This window comes from Pyrgilauda ruficollis, unplaced genomic scaffold (assembly GCF_017590135.1).
Source record: "Pyrgilauda ruficollis isolate IOZ18807 unplaced genomic scaffold, ASM1759013v1 scaffold100, whole genome shotgun sequence".
NCBI classification, from domain to species: Eukaryota; Metazoa; Chordata; class Aves; order Passeriformes; family Passeridae; genus Pyrgilauda; species Pyrgilauda ruficollis.
In genome coordinates this window covers 202,141-219,625 of record NW_024508102.1, presented here as the reverse complement: position 1 = coordinate 219,625, position 17,485 = coordinate 202,141, and the positions used below count along the sequence as shown (strand labels likewise).

General features: G+C 60.5%; 2 protein-coding genes across 4 annotated transcripts; one reads left to right on the top strand and one right to left on the bottom strand.

The window, feature by feature from the left end:
* The first annotated feature begins 109 nt into the window (after window positions 1–109).
* Window positions 110–7,144, top strand: MOV10 (Mov10 RISC complex RNA helicase). The gene is made up of 22 exons (XM_041466932.1): window positions 110–557; window positions 1,238–1,331; window positions 1,427–1,560; window positions 1,643–1,881; window positions 1,963–2,203; window positions 2,389–2,511; window positions 2,600–2,753; window positions 2,842–2,996; window positions 3,117–3,293; window positions 3,377–3,524; window positions 3,615–3,776; window positions 3,871–3,974; window positions 4,207–4,304; window positions 4,396–4,515; window positions 4,603–4,705; window positions 4,907–5,030; window positions 5,104–5,295; window positions 5,423–5,497; window positions 5,579–5,704; window positions 5,888–5,976; window positions 6,126–6,247; window positions 6,408–7,144. The coding sequence occupies exons 1-21, from the start codon at window positions 424–426 to the stop codon at window positions 6,238–6,240; spliced, it is 2,907 nt and encodes a 968-aa protein (XP_041322866.1). The 5' UTR covers window positions 110–423; the 3' UTR covers window positions 6,241–6,247; window positions 6,408–7,144.
* A 117-nt stretch (window positions 7,145–7,261) lies between these two features.
* Window positions 7,262–16,416, bottom strand: RHOC (ras homolog family member C). Of its 3 annotated transcripts, none has more exons than XM_041466941.1 (6): window positions 16,294–16,416; window positions 14,582–14,850; window positions 8,935–9,092; window positions 8,591–8,711; window positions 8,182–8,312; window positions 7,262–8,046 (listed from the first exon to the last, which is right to left on the bottom strand). In XM_041466941.1, the coding sequence occupies exons 2-6, from the start codon at window positions 14,601–14,603 to the stop codon at window positions 7,873–7,875; spliced, it is 606 nt and encodes a 201-aa protein (XP_041322875.1). In that variant the 5' UTR covers window positions 14,604–14,850; window positions 16,294–16,416; the 3' UTR covers window positions 7,262–7,872. The 3 variants fall into 3 exon arrangements, with proteins under 3 accessions (XP_041322875.1, XP_041322894.1, XP_041322885.1); XM_041466960.1 differs by having other exon boundaries at window positions 14,622–14,850; XM_041466951.1 differs by having other exon boundaries at window positions 14,778–14,850.
* Window positions 16,417–17,485: the final 1,069 nt, after the last annotated feature.

Genomic DNA, 17,485 nt, shown 5'->3' with positions numbered 1-17,485 from the left:
GCGGCCCTGGAGCCATCCAGGAAATCGCTGCAGCAATTCCAGGAATGTGACGCCGGAGCAGGGCCCAAGATAAGACTGCACACAACACAGCTGTTATCTGCCTCAAGGCTAGCCTGCTCCTCGCTCTCGCTGAAGCGCTTCGCCGCTCCAGCCTTAAAGCGCTTCTATCTCTTTGTCCTTCTCCAAATCTTTAGCTAATCATCCCGTAGGCTCACTGGTTCCCTGCCTGCCTCCCGGCCCTTCTCCCCGCGGTGCGGACCCAGGCTGCTGCGCTGTCCCGCGGCCCCGCAGCCTCTTTCGCTTTCGTTTCTCCCTGCGCGACCAGCCCGGCCCAGCCCAGCCCCGCCCAGCCCAGCCCGGCTTAACCTGGCACTCCTGGACGCGGCACCGTCTCGGCACGGCTCGGCTCGGCTCGGCTCAAGCATGCCGCGGTTCAGCGTGGCGGAGGCCAGTCTTTGGGGGCATCAGTTCGTGCAGTTCCTGCAGGACACGGGCCGGGAGCAGACGAGCCTGCGGGAAGCGCTGCGGGCCATCTACAACCAGGAGTTCCGGGGCAGGTGAGAGCCCCCGGCCAGACCCGGGCAACATCACCTGGGACAGAGCCCTGGCCAGCATCTCCCGATCCCCCGGCCAGCAACACCGCGGTCCCCAAGCTCGTCTGTCTCACAGAGCCCTGCCGGGATGATCCCCAGCTCCATGGGCTCCCAGCAGCTGCCTGGGGATGGCCTTGGGCACCCACTGCCCACCATACTCCCCCACCTCACCTGCTGGCACCAATCACACTGGCCCTTGTGCAATACCACCACTGTTAATCATTGGCAAAGCCAGGGCTCGGTGCACTGGTGGGACTGGGAGGAGGGACCTGGGGAGTCATCGCTGCTGGGAGCACAGTGGCTGTGCCAGCTCAGCCCCTGAGCACTGGCATGGGCAGGGGCTGCATGGCTGTCAGGGCCAGGCAGTGATGCAGTGGGACAGCTGCAATGGCTGTGGCATAGTTGGGACAGCGATGGCACAGCACGGACTTGCTGGAGCAGCCAGCAGGGATGTAAGATTTGCACAGACCAGTGGGAAGCCCAAGGCCTCCTTCGTCTCCTGGAGCAGAGGGGACCTGCTGAGAGGCCCCTCACTGCAGCCTCAGTGTCCGGCTGCATCTTCCCACTTGCCTCACCTCAGCTGCCTGTGCCCACGGCAGCCGAGCCACGCTGTCCCCCACAAACCCTCTCCCTTGTCTCCACAGGACTGATGTAAGGACACCCAATTTTTCCTGCATGTTGTACGCACTGAAGACAACCCACCAGGTTCAGGTGCGCGGAGAGGTGGTGAAATTCAAGGTGAGTTTATGCTGGGGCAGTGCCCACCAGGACTGGCTCCTCAGGAGTCCCCTGCAGAACCCCAGGGCCACGCTGATTCTGGCTGCTCCTTGCAGGTGACGAGGCATGTGGTGGTGGCAGACCAGTACCGGCGACCCCGAAGGAATGCACAGACGTCTGTGTCCACATCTGCCTCAGGACAGCAGCTCAGCTCCACTCCACAAATGCCCCAGAGCTATGCCAAGCAGTGGTATGACCAGCAGCACCCCAGCTCGGCATGTCCCTTGGATCCCCCACCCCGGCTGGGAAAGCCTGACCCTCCCTCCCCACAGGGCTGAGCTCATTCGTGGGAAGCACGGGGTAGAGATCATCTCAGACCATGACCAGGGCGATGGGAACATCCGCTTCCCAGTGGAGCCAGGTGAGCCCCGGACAGTCACTGTCCTGGTGCAGAACTGTGGGACAGAGGTGGTGACACTGCAGCGCTTCCAGCCACGCCAGCAGGCTCAGGAGCTCTCCTTCACCGATGAGCAAGGGGCAGTGCAGGGCCAGTCCCTGCTGTTACACCCAGGTGGGTCCCATCCCGTGCCCTGCCCCGCGCCCTGCCCTGCAGAGAGGATGCAGGACCCAGTCTCACCACTTCACCCCGCAGGTGGGATGTACCCCATCCAGGTGCGGTGCCTCACCACCTGCAATGGGCACTTCAGTGCTGTGGTGTTCTTCGAGTTCACCAAGGAGCCAGATGAGTCCTTCAGCATCTCACGCTACGTTGCTGCCGTTGCCGAGAGCCAGCTGGCCAAGGACCTGCGGCCCTCGGCACCTTTCCAGCCCTACGAGGCCAGCCTGCAGCGCCATGTCACAGTCATCACCGAGGATGGCATCCCCCCTGACAGGTATGTGATGGGCTCACCTGCTGTCATCCTGAGCACAGGGGCCCAGCCTGTTCTCCAGCCAGGACAAGGTTCAGCTCCTGGACTGTGGCACCCCAGGACAGTGTATCAACCCTGCGCCATGGCTGGTGACAGTGGGGCTGGGGACACCATGTAGTCCCTGAAGCACTGCTGTCCCCTCCACCCAGCTCCCTGAAAAATGAACTGGAGAGGGAGATCCCTCTGGGCACCTACCACTACCCAAAGAGCCTCAAGGACACGATCCTGCTTGGACCCAACACCAGTGCCAACTCCAGCTGGGCTGCCATGCGGTGAGTGCCAAGGGCTGAGAGCAATGCTGAGGTGTTCCTTGAGTGCCAAGCTGTCCCTGGGACACAATGACATTGCTGCTGCCCTCAGCTCGCTGCTGGAAGCACCTCTGCAGGCTGAGAACTACTACCAGAAATTCCAGCTGCTGCTGCACCTGGAGGAGATTCAGATGGAGGTGGACATCCGGCGCTACGACATGCAGGATGTGACCATGGTGCAGGACAGGGCGCTGCTGGTTCTCGATGTGCGTGGGGGGCTGAGGGATGGGAGGGGTGCTGGCACAACGCTGGCACTCCCAGAGTGCCTGGCATCACACTGGCCCTTTGGCACAGGTGCCTGGCGTGGCTGAGAACCGCCCGTCCGTGCTGAGAGGGGACCACCTGTTTGCCCACCTGAGCAGCGAGCGGGACCGCTCCCCGCTCGTGCGGTACAAGGGCTACGTGCACAGCGTGGAGCTGGAGAAGGTCAGGCTGGGCTTCTCCTCCAAGTGAGTGATGTCTGCTCCCAGCAGCCTTTCTCAGAGATGCCAAGGGCCAGGAGTGGGTTGGAAAGGGCCAGGAGGGCATGGGGGGGTGCCCCGTGCCCTGCTCACACCACTCCTTCCCAGGCTGCAGAAGAAGTTTGTGAACAACCTGAAGTTCGATGTGACCTTCACCTTCAGCCGGCTGCCGCTGCAGGTCCAGCACCGGGCTGCAGTCCTGGCCGCGCGCCGGGGCTTGTTCAGCCTCCTCTTCCCCTCCGCCTCCTGCCACAAGTCCCTGTTCTCCGGCCCCTTCCAGCCCCGGTGAGTCCCCGTAGTGCAGGGTGGGAGGGTCTGAGGGATGAGGGGATGGAGGCGACGGAGGCAGCGCAGCTCTGCTCCCGCAGGTGGTTCAACCACAAGCTGGAGACCAACGAGGAGCAGCGCAGAGCTGTGACCCACATCGTGACGGGGGTGTCCCGGCCAGCCCCGTACCTCATCTTTGGCCCTCCTGGCACTGGCAAGACGGTCACTATGGTGGAGGCCATCAAGCAGGTGAGTGGCCGGTGCTCAAATCCAGCCCTGAGCATTGCTGCCCATTCTCATCCATGGGGCTCAATGCTGTCACCTCCTCCTCCCACCCAGGTGTGGACATGCTTCAAGGATGCCCATATCCTGGCCTGTGCCCCCTCCAACAGTGCTGCAGACCTGCTGTGCCAGTGCCTCATCAAGGACATTGCCCCTCAGAATGTCTACAGGCTCATCGCCAGCTCCAGGAACTACCGGGAAGTGCCCCCCGATATCATGGTAGGTCCCTGCCCCTCCACCCTGAAATCCTGACAGCACATCTGGGCTGGCGTCCCCCAGGATAATGGGACCTCACCCAATGCCTGCACTCCAGCCCTGCTGCAACTGGGATCATGAGCAGAGCAGCTACGTGTACCCAAGCAAGAAGACCCTGAGGCACTACCGGATTATCATCACCACACTGGTGACAGCAGGAAGGTCAGAGGAGCTGGGATTGTCCCCAGCATCCGTGGCAGGTGGACCCAGGGCTGCCTTGCAGGCAGGCTGTGAAGGCAGTCCCTCTGGGACTCAGCAGGGAGGGGCTGGAGGAGGGCAGGCAGCAGTGGGGGAAACCCCTCCTCTGTGGGAGGATGAGGATGAAGGGTAGGACAGGAAGGATGGCCAGGTGGGGCAGGATGCTGAGAACAGCCCCATTCCATCTCTCCTCCAGGCTGGTGTCAGCCAACTTCCCCTCTGGGCTTTTCTCCCATGTCTTCATCGACGAGTGCGGCCACGCCGTGGAGCCGGAGAGCGTCGTCGCCATCGCGGGTGAGCGGTGCCCGGCTGCTGACTCAAGGACCAGCATCTCTGCGTGGCCTGGGCTCCCTCCCATTCCCCGCTGACCTCCCCCTGTTCCCAGGGCTCCTGGCTCCCATGGATGAGGAGACCAACCCCAACGGGGGGCAGCTGGTGCTGGCAGGAGACCCCAAGCAGCTGGGCCCCGTCCTGACCTCCCCACTGGCCACCCAGTATGGTCTGGGTGAGTAGGGAGAGGAGTGGGAGTGCTGCGGGCACCCCACAGGGGCTGAGTGGCCTTGTGGGGAGCCACAGGATATCACTGGCACAGGCACCTCGCTGCTGGAGAGGCTGATGCTGCACAACCCCTTGTACAAGAAGTCGAGTGGAGGCTACGACCCCCAGTTCATCACCAAACTGCTCTGGAACTACAGGTGGGGACAGGGATAGAGCAGGAAGGGGTCGAGCCAGCCAGGGATTGGTGAGCATGGCGCTCCAGGATCTGTCCCCCAGAGCCTCGGAGTGCCTCAGCTGGTGTGGGAGATGGGAGTGCACCTGCTGTCCTGGCTGCACGGTGCCTGAGAGGGTTCTGGACCCACATGGCACACACCCTGGCACTGTCCTGCCTCTCCCAGGTCCCACGAGGCCATTCTCAGGATCCCCAACGAGCTCTTCTATGACAACGAGCTGAAGGTGTCCAGGAGCGACGGGCTTGACGTCCGGAATCTGTTTTGTACCTGGGAGGAGCTTCCCAAAAAAGTGAGTGGAGGGACTGACCCAGGGGGTTCCCCGAGGCACAGGCAGAGCAGAGCCAAATGTTCTCCATCCCCAGGGCTTCCCCATCATCTTCCATGGCGTTTGTGGGGAAGACCAGAGAGAGGCCAGGAGTCCCTCATTCTTCAACACGGCCGAAATTGAGGTGCTGGTGCACTACCTCAAGAAGCTGCTGCAGAGCCGGGGCAGGGGAAGCTGCCCCAGCGTGTCCCCCAAGGAGATCGGCATCATCTCTCCCTACAGGAAGCAGGTGAGGAAGGCAGGGCAGGGCAGAGACCTCCCCAAGGGACAGGGAGCACTGGGATGGATGGGCAGCCCCGGGGCTGGCACAAGGATGGCCCTGTGGTGGCTGGATTTTGCCACGTGCCTCCACTCAGGTGGAGAAGATCCGGAAAGCCGTCACCTCCCTGGATCCCGATCTGCAGAAGCTGCCAGACATCAGCCAGCTGAAGGTACGTCCTGGGCATGGAGGAGAGAGGAGCCCCTGGAGCCCAGGGGTGCTCCTGGCCCCTCACCTGTTGTCCCTGCCCCAGGTGGGCTCTGTGGAAGAGTTCCAGGGCCAGGAGCGGCAGGTGATCCTCATCTCCACCGTGCGCAGCTGCAGCACGTACCTCCAGTTCGACCAGACCTTCAGGCTGGGCTTCCTCAAAAACCCCAAGGTACCTCCTAGCCCCAGGCAGAGCCTTCTTCCTTGGCATCCCCTTCTTCCCTCTGGTTCTCACAGGCAGGTGGAGCTGCTCTGGGTGCTCAGTGCCACCCCAGAGCTGCCTGCACCCAGGTGGGGCTGCGAGACGATGAGAGGTGTTGCAGCCAGGTAAAGCTCTCTCACTTGTCCTCTTCAGAGGCTTAACGTGGCCATCACCAGGGCCAAGGCTCTGTTGGTCGTGGTGGGTAATCCGACCGTGCTCAGCAAGGACGACCACTGGCTCAGGTGAGCTGCTCCTGGCCCTGCCACTGGCAGTGCTCAGCAGCACCTGCCCTTGCTGCTGCCAGCACGCGCTGCCTGGCCATGCCCACTGCCACAGAGCAGCGAGGCCGGTGCCACCCCGTGCCCATGCTCCCCTCCCTCTGCACCTGCAGGTTCCTCAGGTACTGCAAGGAACAGGGGGGCTACACTGGGTACCCCTACGAGGACGAGAGCTCAGCTGAGGACAGACTGGCCAACGAGCTCCACACGCTGCAGCTCAGTGTTTAGCACCCAGGTGAGCAGAGCTGGGCACTGCCCGTGGGGCCCTGACAGCAGCAGGCTGCCAGGGTTGCATGCCAGCACCCTGGGCCAGCAGCATGGCCAGGTAAAGCTGGGGCACTGGGAGGCTTCTCCTGCCCCAAATGCAACAGGACTTACAGCAGGTTTTTGCTTAGGGCTTGCACGTCTCCATCTCAAAGTCAGGAGCCAGCTCTGCCGTGAGGTTTCTCTGCAGGAGATGCACCTGGGAAGGGGGGAGAGGCCCCAGGAAGTGCATCCCCCTCAGCCTGTCCCTAGCCTGCAGCAGCTCCTGCTTTTTCTGTCTCAGTCCCAGGGTGCTCCATGCATCCCTGTGGAGATGGAGCTGAACCCACTGGACCAGAAGGTGTTGCCAGCCTTTGCTGCCAGCCACAAAGCCCACACCAGCATCAGACTGGGACAACTCTCCATTTTAATAATTTTTTACATGTCTGTGGCAAAACTATTCTCTGTGACTGGTCTCACCATTCAGTGAAAGGCTTAAGCCTGGAGACTCCGGCCTCCAGAGAGCCTCACTGGGTGCAGTGGGGAGCTCCCTGCTGCTGCGATGGGTGACCGGGGCAGGCAGGGACCTGGTCTGGGACAGGCTGGCTCAGCTCTCCACTGGGCAGCTGCCTGGCCTGAGAGCTGGCATGGCTGTGCAGGCACTCTATTTCCCTCGAATAAATGTTTAAAGAAAAGCAGTGTACTGTTGAGTCCTAGGTGGGCCTTGCTTGCACAGACAGGGCTTCAGAGCAGCGTCAGGCTCCCTGCAGCCCTGCCCTGACCTGCTCCAGAGGCAGGATGGCTCCAGCTGTGATGGCAGTGCCCATCGCCCAGGACTGGGTACAGCTGGGAAGCTCCTGTCTGGCCCTTGCCATGTAAACTGCTTCCTGGCTCTTTTGCAAGTACAGGGCAATGAGCCCTGATCTCCACCAGCAGCTAAAGCGACAGGAGCTGGGGGCCAGGCAGGAGCACAAAGGAGAGCCAGAGGAACACCACACAAGCAAAGTTATAATTACTAAAAGACCAGTTTGCATTTATTCTCCCAATTAAGCAGTTGGGTTTAGTGCTGCCAAGCCCACGACCGAGGCAGACTCGAAGGCGGCGATACCGGCAGAGCTGGGCACGCGTCCCGGGAGGAGCCGCTGGCAGCAGCTGAGCCCAGCTCTGCTCAGGCAGGGCTGAAACTGCCCAGGCAAGTCTGTAACACTGCTGGCTGCTGCCTGCACGGCCCAGGAGCGCAGGCAGAACGCACCGAGGGCCCGGCACACCCCACACGTGAGCTGCGACCGGCACCTCCTGCTTCTGTGGCACCTGCCCAGAGCTGGGAAAGGGAGTGAACACCGCAGCAATGCCCACGGGGAAGGCAAACCCAGGGAGCTCAGGGCAAACCCAGGGAGCTCAGGGCAAAACGGGGCGACGCGGGGAGCGACACGAGCAGCCGGCCCTCGGAGAGCGGCAGGCGCTGAAGGCGCTGGCCCCTCACGGCCCCGGAATGTCGCAGGGACGCCCTGTGAGCGCGGGTGGCAGCTCTGGTGCGGAGGGTTCGGGCAGGTGGTGGCACCACGAGGCGCTGCCGGGGCTGTGCGGCCGCAGCCCCCGGGCGGGGCGGCCAGGCGCTCACAGCAGCGGGCAGCCTCTGCGCTTCTTGTTCTTGCGCACCTGCAGCCCGGCACGCGTGGCCATCTCAAACACCTCCCGCACGCCCTCCTTCGTCTTGGCCGAGCACTCCAGGTAGCCGAAGGCGTTGATCCTGTTGGCCATGTCCCTCCCCTCCTCTGGCTTCACCGGCTCCTAGGAAGCGGTGAAAAAAGGGTTTGGAAACGTTGCCGGAACACAACAGCGACTGCCCTTGGGGCATCCAGCCCTTGCAGGCAGGATCTGCCATGGGCAGAAGTGGCTGCCTGGGGGACCCAGGGCTGTCCCCACCTGCTTCATCTTGGCCAGCTCCCGCCGCGTGTGCTCGTCGTTGCGCAGGTCCTTCTTGTTCCCCACCAGGATGATGGGCACATTGGGGCAGAAGTGCTTCACCTCCGGCGTCCACTTCTCAGGGATGTTCTCTGCAACAAGCACACGTGGAATCCTTTGAGCTGAGGGGCTGCTGCCCCACGGGCTCCTCACAGAAACCAGCCCCAGGCTTTTCCCGTTGGAGCAGGGAGAGCTCCCCGCACAGCACCCCCCTCTCCCACCACCTTGCCCAGTCAGCACTCCCCTGAAGTGCACACAAGGTCGGGGGATGAAGGGAAGGCTCTGGCATCGTCGAGGGGCAGCTTGGGGGCTTCCCAGACCCCAGGGGGTTCAGCAGCAGCAGCGAGCCCCGTGGGACCCCAGTCCCTACCGAGGCTGTCCGGGCTGTCGATGGAAAAGCACATGAGGATGACGTCTGTGTCCGGGTACGAGAGGGGCCGCAGCCTGTCATAGTCCTCCTGTCCTGCTGTGTCCCACAGGGCCAGCTCAACCTGAGAGGGGACAAGGACACGGCTCAGTGGCTCTGCAGGCCACGAGTGACAGATTTATCTTCCTCAGGTACAGCTGTGCTCTTCCTCAAACTGGGACAGGCTCAGGGTGACCCAGAATTGCTGGAGCCGTGGGCTCCCCTATGTGTGCAGGTGCCTCTGAGCACACAGGGCAATCCCAGCAGTGGCACTGCCAGCAGGGGACAGGAATGGCAACGGCCCTTACCTGCTTCCCATCCACCTCTATGTCAGCAATGTAGTTCTCAAACACCGTGGGCACGTAGACCTCGGGGAACTGGTCTTTGCTGAACACGATCAGCAGACACGTCTTTCCGCAGGCACCATCTCCCACAATCACCAGCTTCTTCCTGATGGCTGCCATCGCTGTGGGGACACGAGCAGATGAGCAGGACAGAGCAGCACGGGCAGCTCGTGCTCCTGGTCCCCCAAATTCCTGTGCCCAGCAGCCTGGGAGACACCAGACACGAGCACCTGGGCACATCCCACTGTGCCCTGCTAGTGACTGACTGGACAGAAGGTCCCAACCCTCTGCCAGACACCCCTCCAGCTCCCACCACATCAGCCCCTGGGCACCGCAAGAACTGGCCTGAGTGAACCATTTACACCCAGCACTGCTGCTGTGGCTGGGGAACCATCCCAGCTGTGGTCAGTGCTGGTGGCTGCACACAGGGACCTTGTGGGAGGTGACAAACCACTCTGCCTTCCCCACATCCAACCCTCCCTGGTTTTGCTGTGCTACCACCCAGCTAACCAGGATTTTAGACAATCTCAGAGTTCCACGCACATGCTGGGTTTATTTTAAATTATACATTCTTCAGGGCAGAAACTGTGCTTCGCATTTCACCCCAGCACGCTCACCAGACCCCAAATAATCTGATCAGCAGCTGGAACACACCAAGCCAAGGCCCTGGAGGTCTGGGCAAGCAGGACCTGTGTGCCTGGCAGCCGGCATGGGCTGGCCCCATCCCAGCCTGTCTGAAAAAGGAGCCTTTGCCATGGAACCAAGAGAGCTGACGCTGGCACTGGCAGAGGGAGAAGCTGCCAGTCATCACTCAGCAAACAGAGCTGAGACCCCACGACAAAGCAGGCAGCTTTCTCCCCACGGGAAAAGGATGCAGTTCTGCAAGGAAAACTATGCCTTTGCATCCCTCACTTTCAAAAGGGGTTTACAGCTGAGCCTGGGAACCGGCCAGGACAATGCCACAAAATGCCTGGCACAGCGTCTGAATGAGCATGAGAAAATCAGCCGCAGTGGGATCACATCCCTCCCCAGCCTTGTGACCAAAATCTCTTTTCCATCCCCAGATTCCCAGTCCAAAGAGCCTGTCCTACTCCTCACATGCCTTCAGCACATCCTCTGTCCCTGCAGAGATCCTGGGAATGACACGTCAGGGTTTAATCCCTGAAAATTCACACTGCTCTGGGCGAAACTACGGGTGACCAAGAAGCCTCTCCTGAAGGCAGGGATGTTCCATGCTTTCCCCCTCAGCCCTATCCCTCCCCAAACCCCCTGCCCAGGCAGCAGGGTGGGAAGGAGCTGTTCATGCTGGGAGCCTGGGGAAGGTTCACAGGAAATAACCCCATGGGAAGGACACACACACACCAGTGCTGAGGCACTGAGCTGCAAGCAGGGAGTGGATCATGCTGGATCCCTGCAGGATCACTGGCACCACCTTGGGAAGGCCAGAACATCACAAACCTGGCCTTTAACCAGGGCACTCATACTGAGCCTTAACAAAGGCCAGGAATCTGCCCCTGCCCCAGCGATCCCACCCTCACCCTGAGCCAACAGAAAAGGGAGGAAAAGGGTAAAGCAGGAGTCCGGCTGCATCATAATTAGCTGCAAGTGAAGGATTAAGAAATGAGCCTGAATGGCTGACTCACATTGCAAAGGCAGGCTGCAGAGCTGTGTGTCTCACCGATGTGCCTGGCAGGTCACCCCTGCCACTCAGAGCCCGGGGAGCCACCCCAGTTTCACAAATCACACTGCCCAATGGTTTGGGCAAAAGAGAGAGTTTCCACCCATCCTGGACCAGACCCTGCTGGAGCCACGGATCTTTGTAGCTTCCCAGCATTTTGGCTCACAGGCTGAGGCAGGAATGGCTCATGGCTGCTGAGTGCTCTGGAGCTGTTGATAAAAATAGAAAGCTGGCACTTGTAAGGTGAGAAGAGTGAGAATCAAGGGCTGCATCCGGGAGATGGGACATTCCTCAGCTGGGATCCTTGGTGCCAGGCACACATCCCAGTGGAGGAGCATGGCTACAGGAAGGTGAGCACATTTGTGCAACACTGAAGTCAGAGAACAAAAGAAAAAGGTGCACCAAAGGGTCCCTTTTAGGAACCAGGGGCGCTTTTAGGGAGGTAAGTGCTGAGCATGGGGGGAAACAGTTCCTGTCCCTGTTCCTCATGCCCTGCTGCTCCTGCCCAGCTGGGCCAGGCAAACCCACAATCCCACAGAATCATTAAGGCTGGAAAACACCTCCAGGATGCACAAGACCAACCCTTGCTGCAAACCATCCTTCTTGTCTGACCAGAGGCTCGTCCTCTCTCCAGCAGCAGGTCCACAGCACAGAAAACAGAGAGTCAGGGAGAAAGAAGCCTGTTTGCTTGCACACAAAGCTTCTCTGCCCACAGCAGAACATGATATGCTGCTTTGTGGCTCCCTATCTCCAAGAGGAAAGGCGTTTTGGGCCGTGCCAATATCTCACCCACAGCTGACAACATCTGCAGCGTGAGGAGCAGGAGATGCCCAAGGACAAACAGCCACTCCAGGACAAACAGACAGACACCAGGCTCTGCCCATGCCCAGCCTGCAGACTCTGCACTGAAAGCAAAGCCAAGCAGGGTGCACTGCCTCTGCCCCAAGCTGAGCAGGTCCCCACAGCCAGAGCTCCTTCCCACGGCCCCAGGTCCCCCCTGACCCGGGACGCTCCGGCCCCGCGGCGCCCGGCGCAGAGCCCAGCCGTGACTCACAGGGCAGAGGCACGGTCCCCACCCAAAATCTCAGCACAATTCATTCCATTACTCAGGAGAGCCATCCAGAAATAGCCCATTACTAATCCAGAGCTGGTGTGCAAAGGCGAGCAGGGCAAGGAGGCTGCAAGGGCTGTGAGCCTGAGGGGTCGGCGGGGTGCCCCGGTCCTGCCCTGGAGCCAGCAGCTGGCACAGCACCAGCACCCGATGCCAGCACCTCTCTGTGCCAGGAGAGATGAGCTGCTTTGCCAGGGGATGCTCTTGTTGCTCAGCAGCATGAGGCCAGACCCTGGGATGAGGATTCTGTTTGCACTGTCGCCAGATTATGAGCAGATAAAAAGAGTGGAAAACATGAAGGCAACTTCACGAAGACAAACAGCACAATCACAAGTACAAATGCAGAAGAATTAAGTGGGAGCAGCCCTGAGAGGAAGGGCTTGGGGGTGCTGGTGGATGAGAAGCTCAACAGCAGCATTAACTGGCAGCCCAGTGTGCAGGGCTGATCCCCCAGGGTGGGCAGCAGGGGAGGGGGGAATTCTGCCCCTCAGTGAGACCCCACTGCAGAGCTGGGACCCCAACACAGGGAGAACACCGAGCTGCTGGAGCGAGGCCATGGAGCTGGAGCTGCTCTGGAGCCAGCCTGGGAGAGCTGGGGGTGCTCAGCCTGGAGAAGAGAAGGCTCTGGGGAGACCTCAGAGCCCCTTCCAGAAGAAATTATTCCCTGAGAGGATGGTGAGGCCCTGGCACAGGCTGCCCACAGAAGCTGTGACTGCCCCATCCCTGGAAGAGTCCAAGGCCAGGTTGGAAGGGGCTTGGAGCAGCCTGGGACAGTGGAAGGTGTCCCTGCCATGGCAGGGGATGGGATGGGATGGGATGGGATGGGATGGGATGGGATGGGATGGGATGGGATGGGATGGGATGAACTTTAAGGTCCCTCCCAACCCAAACCACTCTGGGATTCTGTGATAATCTGAGGACAGCTTTGCTACAACTGCCAAATGATTAAAAAGCACACAGTCATCCACAACAGACACGAAAGCTGAGATTTTAAAGCCTGCAAAGTGCCAACCACCCCAAAATAGCCAGCACTGCCCAGCCCACGCTGGCAATGCACCCTGGCAGCTCTTGGGTGTGAGCAGCACTCGCAGGGCCCCGCTGGAGATGCCTCCTGCTCATCCATGGAGAAAACAAAAGGGAGCAGCAGCTGTGTGCCAGCATTTCCCACTGCCAAAGCCCACAGGGCTCCCGTCCTGCAGCTGCTGCTGCAGGCAGGCTGGGCCCCACGGGGATGGCTGGGGGTTAATCTGTGCCACCACTGCCAGCACCAGCCAAATCCTGAGCAAAATCTCCTTCAGCTCACCAAAAGCTGCAGCACAACCCCAAATTGCTCTGTTCTACTTTCCCAGCAACTATTCTAAAGCCATCACCATAAAACCAGCCAGGCTCCAGGGCAGCCCTTGTGCTGCTGGTCTCTCCCAGCTTTGTGCCTCAACACGTGAAGTTCCTGCTGAGCAGGATATAGGGAATTCCTCTGGCAGCAGGATGTGTCCATCATCCAGTGTCTGCTACGGGGACTCAGGAATAGCAGAGAAAGATGTTAATGCTTTGAAGGGCTCCAACCAGGGACAGAAATCTTTCAATGAACCTCCTTGGCCAGACTCGACTTCCTAGAGGTAACAGAGGGGTTTTGTTCTAAAGCAGAAATTCCCAAGCACTGCTGAGGGCCCCACCCTGGTCAGACCGGTCACACCAGGGACACAGCCCTGGCCAGAGGCACAGCTCTGAAGTCTGGGCAGGGCTAGGGGGAGAGAGCTGTGCTGGGAGCAGCCCCTTGGCAGGGATGTCCCCAGTGCTGTGGGGCAGTTCCACTGCAGAAATGGTTTTAGCAGCTTGGACTCACTGGTACAATGATAGAACAAGTAAACTTCCAAACTAAAGCCCCACAGGAATGCCCACTGTGGGGAATTTCATTTGCTGAGACACCTAAGCCACGGCCAAGGCAGTACAGGACAAGTGTCCCAGCCACTGCTGCAAGCACCAGAGGGATTCTTACTGCAGAATCACAGAATCATTAAGGCTGAAAGGCAGAAAAAATTTCCAAAAGGGGCTGAAAGCAAACAGTGATGCTGAGGGGCAGTGCAATGGGCAGGGCAGAGCATGGGCTCCTGGGCAGATCACAGCTCAAGACCATCCAAGTGGCTTTGGCAAAGCAGCACCTGGACTTTGGCACTCCTCCATCCCCCAGGCGGGCTGAGCTGTGCTGTTTGTGCAGAGCAGACCAGCCCTGAGCCCCCTGCCCTGAGCCCCCAGCCCTGAGCCCTGCCTGGAGCCCCCAGCCCTGAGCCCCCTGCCCTGAGCCCTGCCCTGAGCCCCCTGCCCTGAGCCCTCACTGGCACCCCGGCTGACCCACACCCACGTGCCCCAGCCGTGCTGCTGCTCCCAGCCCCTGGCTCACCTGCCATCCCGCCTGCCTCTGCTGCCAAAACCTCCCAGCAGCACGGAAAATGTCTGTATTTACCACTGAGAGGGCTGCCTGAAACCTTCCTCAGACCTCTAGACCTGCTACAGCCAAACAAGTGACTGTCAAAACAGGAGCTCAACCCAGTGCTCAAGTTTAGACCTTACCCATTTTTTTTGAGATATTCTTTGGGCACAACCAGGCAGGCTGGGCTTAACACACACGCCAGTGGCAAGGGGCAACTGTCCAGACCCAGACCCGGAGCAGAGTGTCCAGGCTGGCTCATTTTCATTGCTAAATCCCACAAAAAACATCCACAAGCAAAACAGAGAAAAGAACTTGGAACAGAAGAATTTGAAAGCCTAAACAAAGCTCAAACCACAAGTGTTTGAGCATTGAGGGAAAAGCTGCCTGCCCTTACCTCCTTTTCCAAAGGACATCATGCCATGTTCTTATTTTACCTCCTGCAGCAGTGACAGCCTTCCCAGCCTCACGGTAGAGGAGTGTCTTGCTGAAAGCTCCAAACAACACGCCACAATCTCAGCAGATGCCTGCGCTCACTCGTGCAGCGCCTGCCTGCCCAGCGCCGAGCAGCGTGCGCTAATGCAGCTCCTTACTTTTCATGTCAGTGCTCCTCTCCAGTGCAAACGGCCAGTCGGGAGCTGAGCCTGGTTAAACGCTCCTGACAACCTGTTGGAAGACAGTGACTTGGCTTATTTTCCACTTACACCTTTCCCCGGAGAAGCTGTAGCTGTCAGGAGCCTGGATACCAGGGCAAGTCCACAAAATCTCATGCAGTCTCTGAGCTGAGGAGGAGGAGCTGGGCATAAACTGGAACTGTTTGGACACCAAAAGCACTTGGCAAAATAGAAACAAAATGCAACTGGTGCCCGTGACACACAGCCAGCCAATCCTCCAGTCTCCAGTTTTCCCTGGAACACTTTCCCAGGGATGTCAGCCTGGGGGGCTCAGCCAGGCCCCTGCTGCCAGCCCCCCAGGCAGATGCAGCCCAGAGACCACAGCCCCAGAGATCACAGCCCCAGGGATCACAGTTCTGGGGATCACAGCCCCAGGGATCACAGTTCTGGGGATCACAGCCCCAGGGATCACAGCCCCAGGGATCACAGTCCCAGAGATCACAGCCCCAGAGATCACAGTTCTGGGGATCACAGCCTCAGAGATCACAGCCTCAGAGATCACAGCCCCAGGGATCACAGCCCCGTTCTCCCGGGAGTGTTGAGAGGCCGGGGCTGGCTTTAGGGAGGTTGGCCACTGGGAGACTTGGCTGCCAGACTGCTAGCACTGGAAAAGGCCACGCAGTCATGCTTTTGGAATGCTCCCCTGCTCCTAAGACATTACACAATTATTTCCCCTCCCCACAAACCCCCCTAATATAAATGTTTAAGAATGAGCTCAGCAGTAAGGAAAGGGAACTTTTTTTCCCTCTTTCTGAAGAAAACAGAGCGGCCACTCCATGGGCAAGGCTGTACACGGGGACACTGCTGGAGTGGGGTTGTGGGGAGGGATGTGGGATGGGGCAGCAGCCCCCAGGCTCATCCCAGGTCAGGCACTACCTGGGGGACAACTGCAAGTTGGGACCCACAGCCCAAGGCCACCCTCAAGGAATGACAGCTTGCAGCGACTGAGGCGCAGCTGACCCATCCCTCACCACACCCAGGGACCCCCACCCCACCCTGGGCACACCCACCCCACCCTGTCCCGCTGCACCCCACCCTACGGCCCACTGCCGCACCCCTGCACTGACCCCACACCCCACAACCCCACCTCGAGCCACACCTCGCCAGAATCAGTGACCCCACATCCCACCAGGAACCCCAGTAACCCCACCTCTGAGCCCACACCTCACCAGAACCAGTAGTCCCACATCCCACCAGTAACCCCAGCTCTCAGTCCCTCCAAGCCCTACGAGAAAACCCCGATCCCGGTTCCCCCAAGCCCCAGCAGTGCCCACACAGCCCCGTTTGTCCGGACTCCAGCAGTAAGTCAGCCCCCATCACAGCCAGTAACCCAGCCCTGAGATCCCAGCTCTGGCCCCACTCCTTCCAGTGCCCCCCGCCCCAGCAGTGCCCCCTCCCCAGCCCCAGCAGTGCCCCCGCACCCCGCACCCCGCACCTCTCTCCGCCGCTCCCGTCCCGCTCCCGCTCCGCTCCCGCTCCGCTCCCGGCCCCGCCGCGCGGCTCCGGCACCGCCCCGAACGGGCCCGCCCGCGAGGGCGGAGCGGCTGCGGGGGCCGTGCCGAGCCGTGCGGAGCCGTGCCGTGATGGGCTGTGCTGTGATGGGCCGTGCCGAGCCGTGCGGAGCCGTGCCGTGATGGGCTGTGCCGAGCCAGCCGAGCCGAACCGAGCCGAGCCGAGCCGAGCCCTTTCCAGCGCTGCCCGGTGTCCCGGAGCCCCCCGGTGTTTGTTTCCCCCGGAGCCCGCGGTTCGGGGTTTCCCGGTTCGGGTTCCCGAGGCCAGGTGGGGAGGGGGCGACCCCGGCTGCCGGGAGGGCTGAGCTGCTGCTCTCAACCCCCCGTGCCCGGTTCCGGCAGCCAGACCGCTTCCCACCTGACAGACGCCGGTGCTGAGGCCGTGCCTTGTCCCCAGGGTCCCCTCCGGGGGCTCTGGCAGAGCGGGGCCGTGCCGTGCCGTGCCGTGCCGTGCCCCACTAAGGTGACCCCAGAGCCACGGGTGCGGCTCCGGCTCCCCGTGCCCACCATGGGCTGTGGGAGGGGGCACAGGCGGCGGCTCCCCCCGACATCCAGCTGCAGCCAGGGAAAGGCAGCCCCAGGAGCCTGGCCCGGACCCAGGCTCATAAACCGCTGCTATTTTAAGGGCTTGCAGACTATTTTTCTTTATTTATCAAGCTCCAGGCCAGGAGTTGGTTCCAAAGGAAATGTTTCCTTAGTAAAAAAGGGAACCACAGAGGAAGCTTTAAATGCAGCAGCCACTGCCTCCTTGTCTTATCCAACAGCCGGGCAGTGACCTGGAAAAGCAGAGCCAGTTCTCAGCCACCAGCATGAAAAGGAATGTGCCAGGGGAACAGGGCTGTGCGAACAAGTGAAGAGAGCATCGGGAGTATCGGGTACCAGGTGGATGTTTCCAGCAGGCAGCCCACCCTCGAGGCAGAAGCAGCTGCTGCTTGAGTGCCTGAACTCTGGGGAGGGACAGTCACATTCCTCCGAGCCACAGCCTGCCCCACTCCCTCCCCCGCAGACAGGAAAACCATTATCCTTTCTCCCTTCCATTCCGTGAGTGGTGCTCCTGTTCCCACCGGACTGGCCACTGCTGTGCCTCCCAGCCAGATCCAGGGATCCAAACCCCCC

Bases quoted from the DNA above. Each gene is read 5' to 3' on its own strand.
- MOV10 (XM_041466932.1), top strand. From the start codon at position 424: ATGCCGCGGTTCAGCGTGGCGGAGGCCAGTCTTTGGGGGCATCAGTTC. The intron at 2,512-2,599 runs GTGAGTGCCAAG...TGCTGCCCTCAG, and splicing joins TCCAGCTGGGCTGCCATGCG to CTCGCTGCTGGAAGCACCTC. The intron at 5,498-5,578 runs GTACGTCCTGGG...TCCCTGCCCCAG, and splicing joins CAGACATCAGCCAGCTGAAG to GTGGGCTCTGTGGAAGAGTT.
- RHOC (XM_041466941.1), bottom strand. From the start codon at position 14,603: ATGATGTCCTTTGGAAAAGGAG. The intron at 8,712-8,934 runs GTAAGGGCCGTT...GTCCCCTCTCAG, and splicing joins TAGAGGTGGATGGGAAGCAG to GTTGAGCTGGCCCTGTGGGA. The intron at 8,313-8,590 runs GTAGGGACTGGG...TGCTTGTTGCAG, and splicing joins CGACAGCCCGGACAGCCTCG to AGAACATCCCTGAGAAGTGG.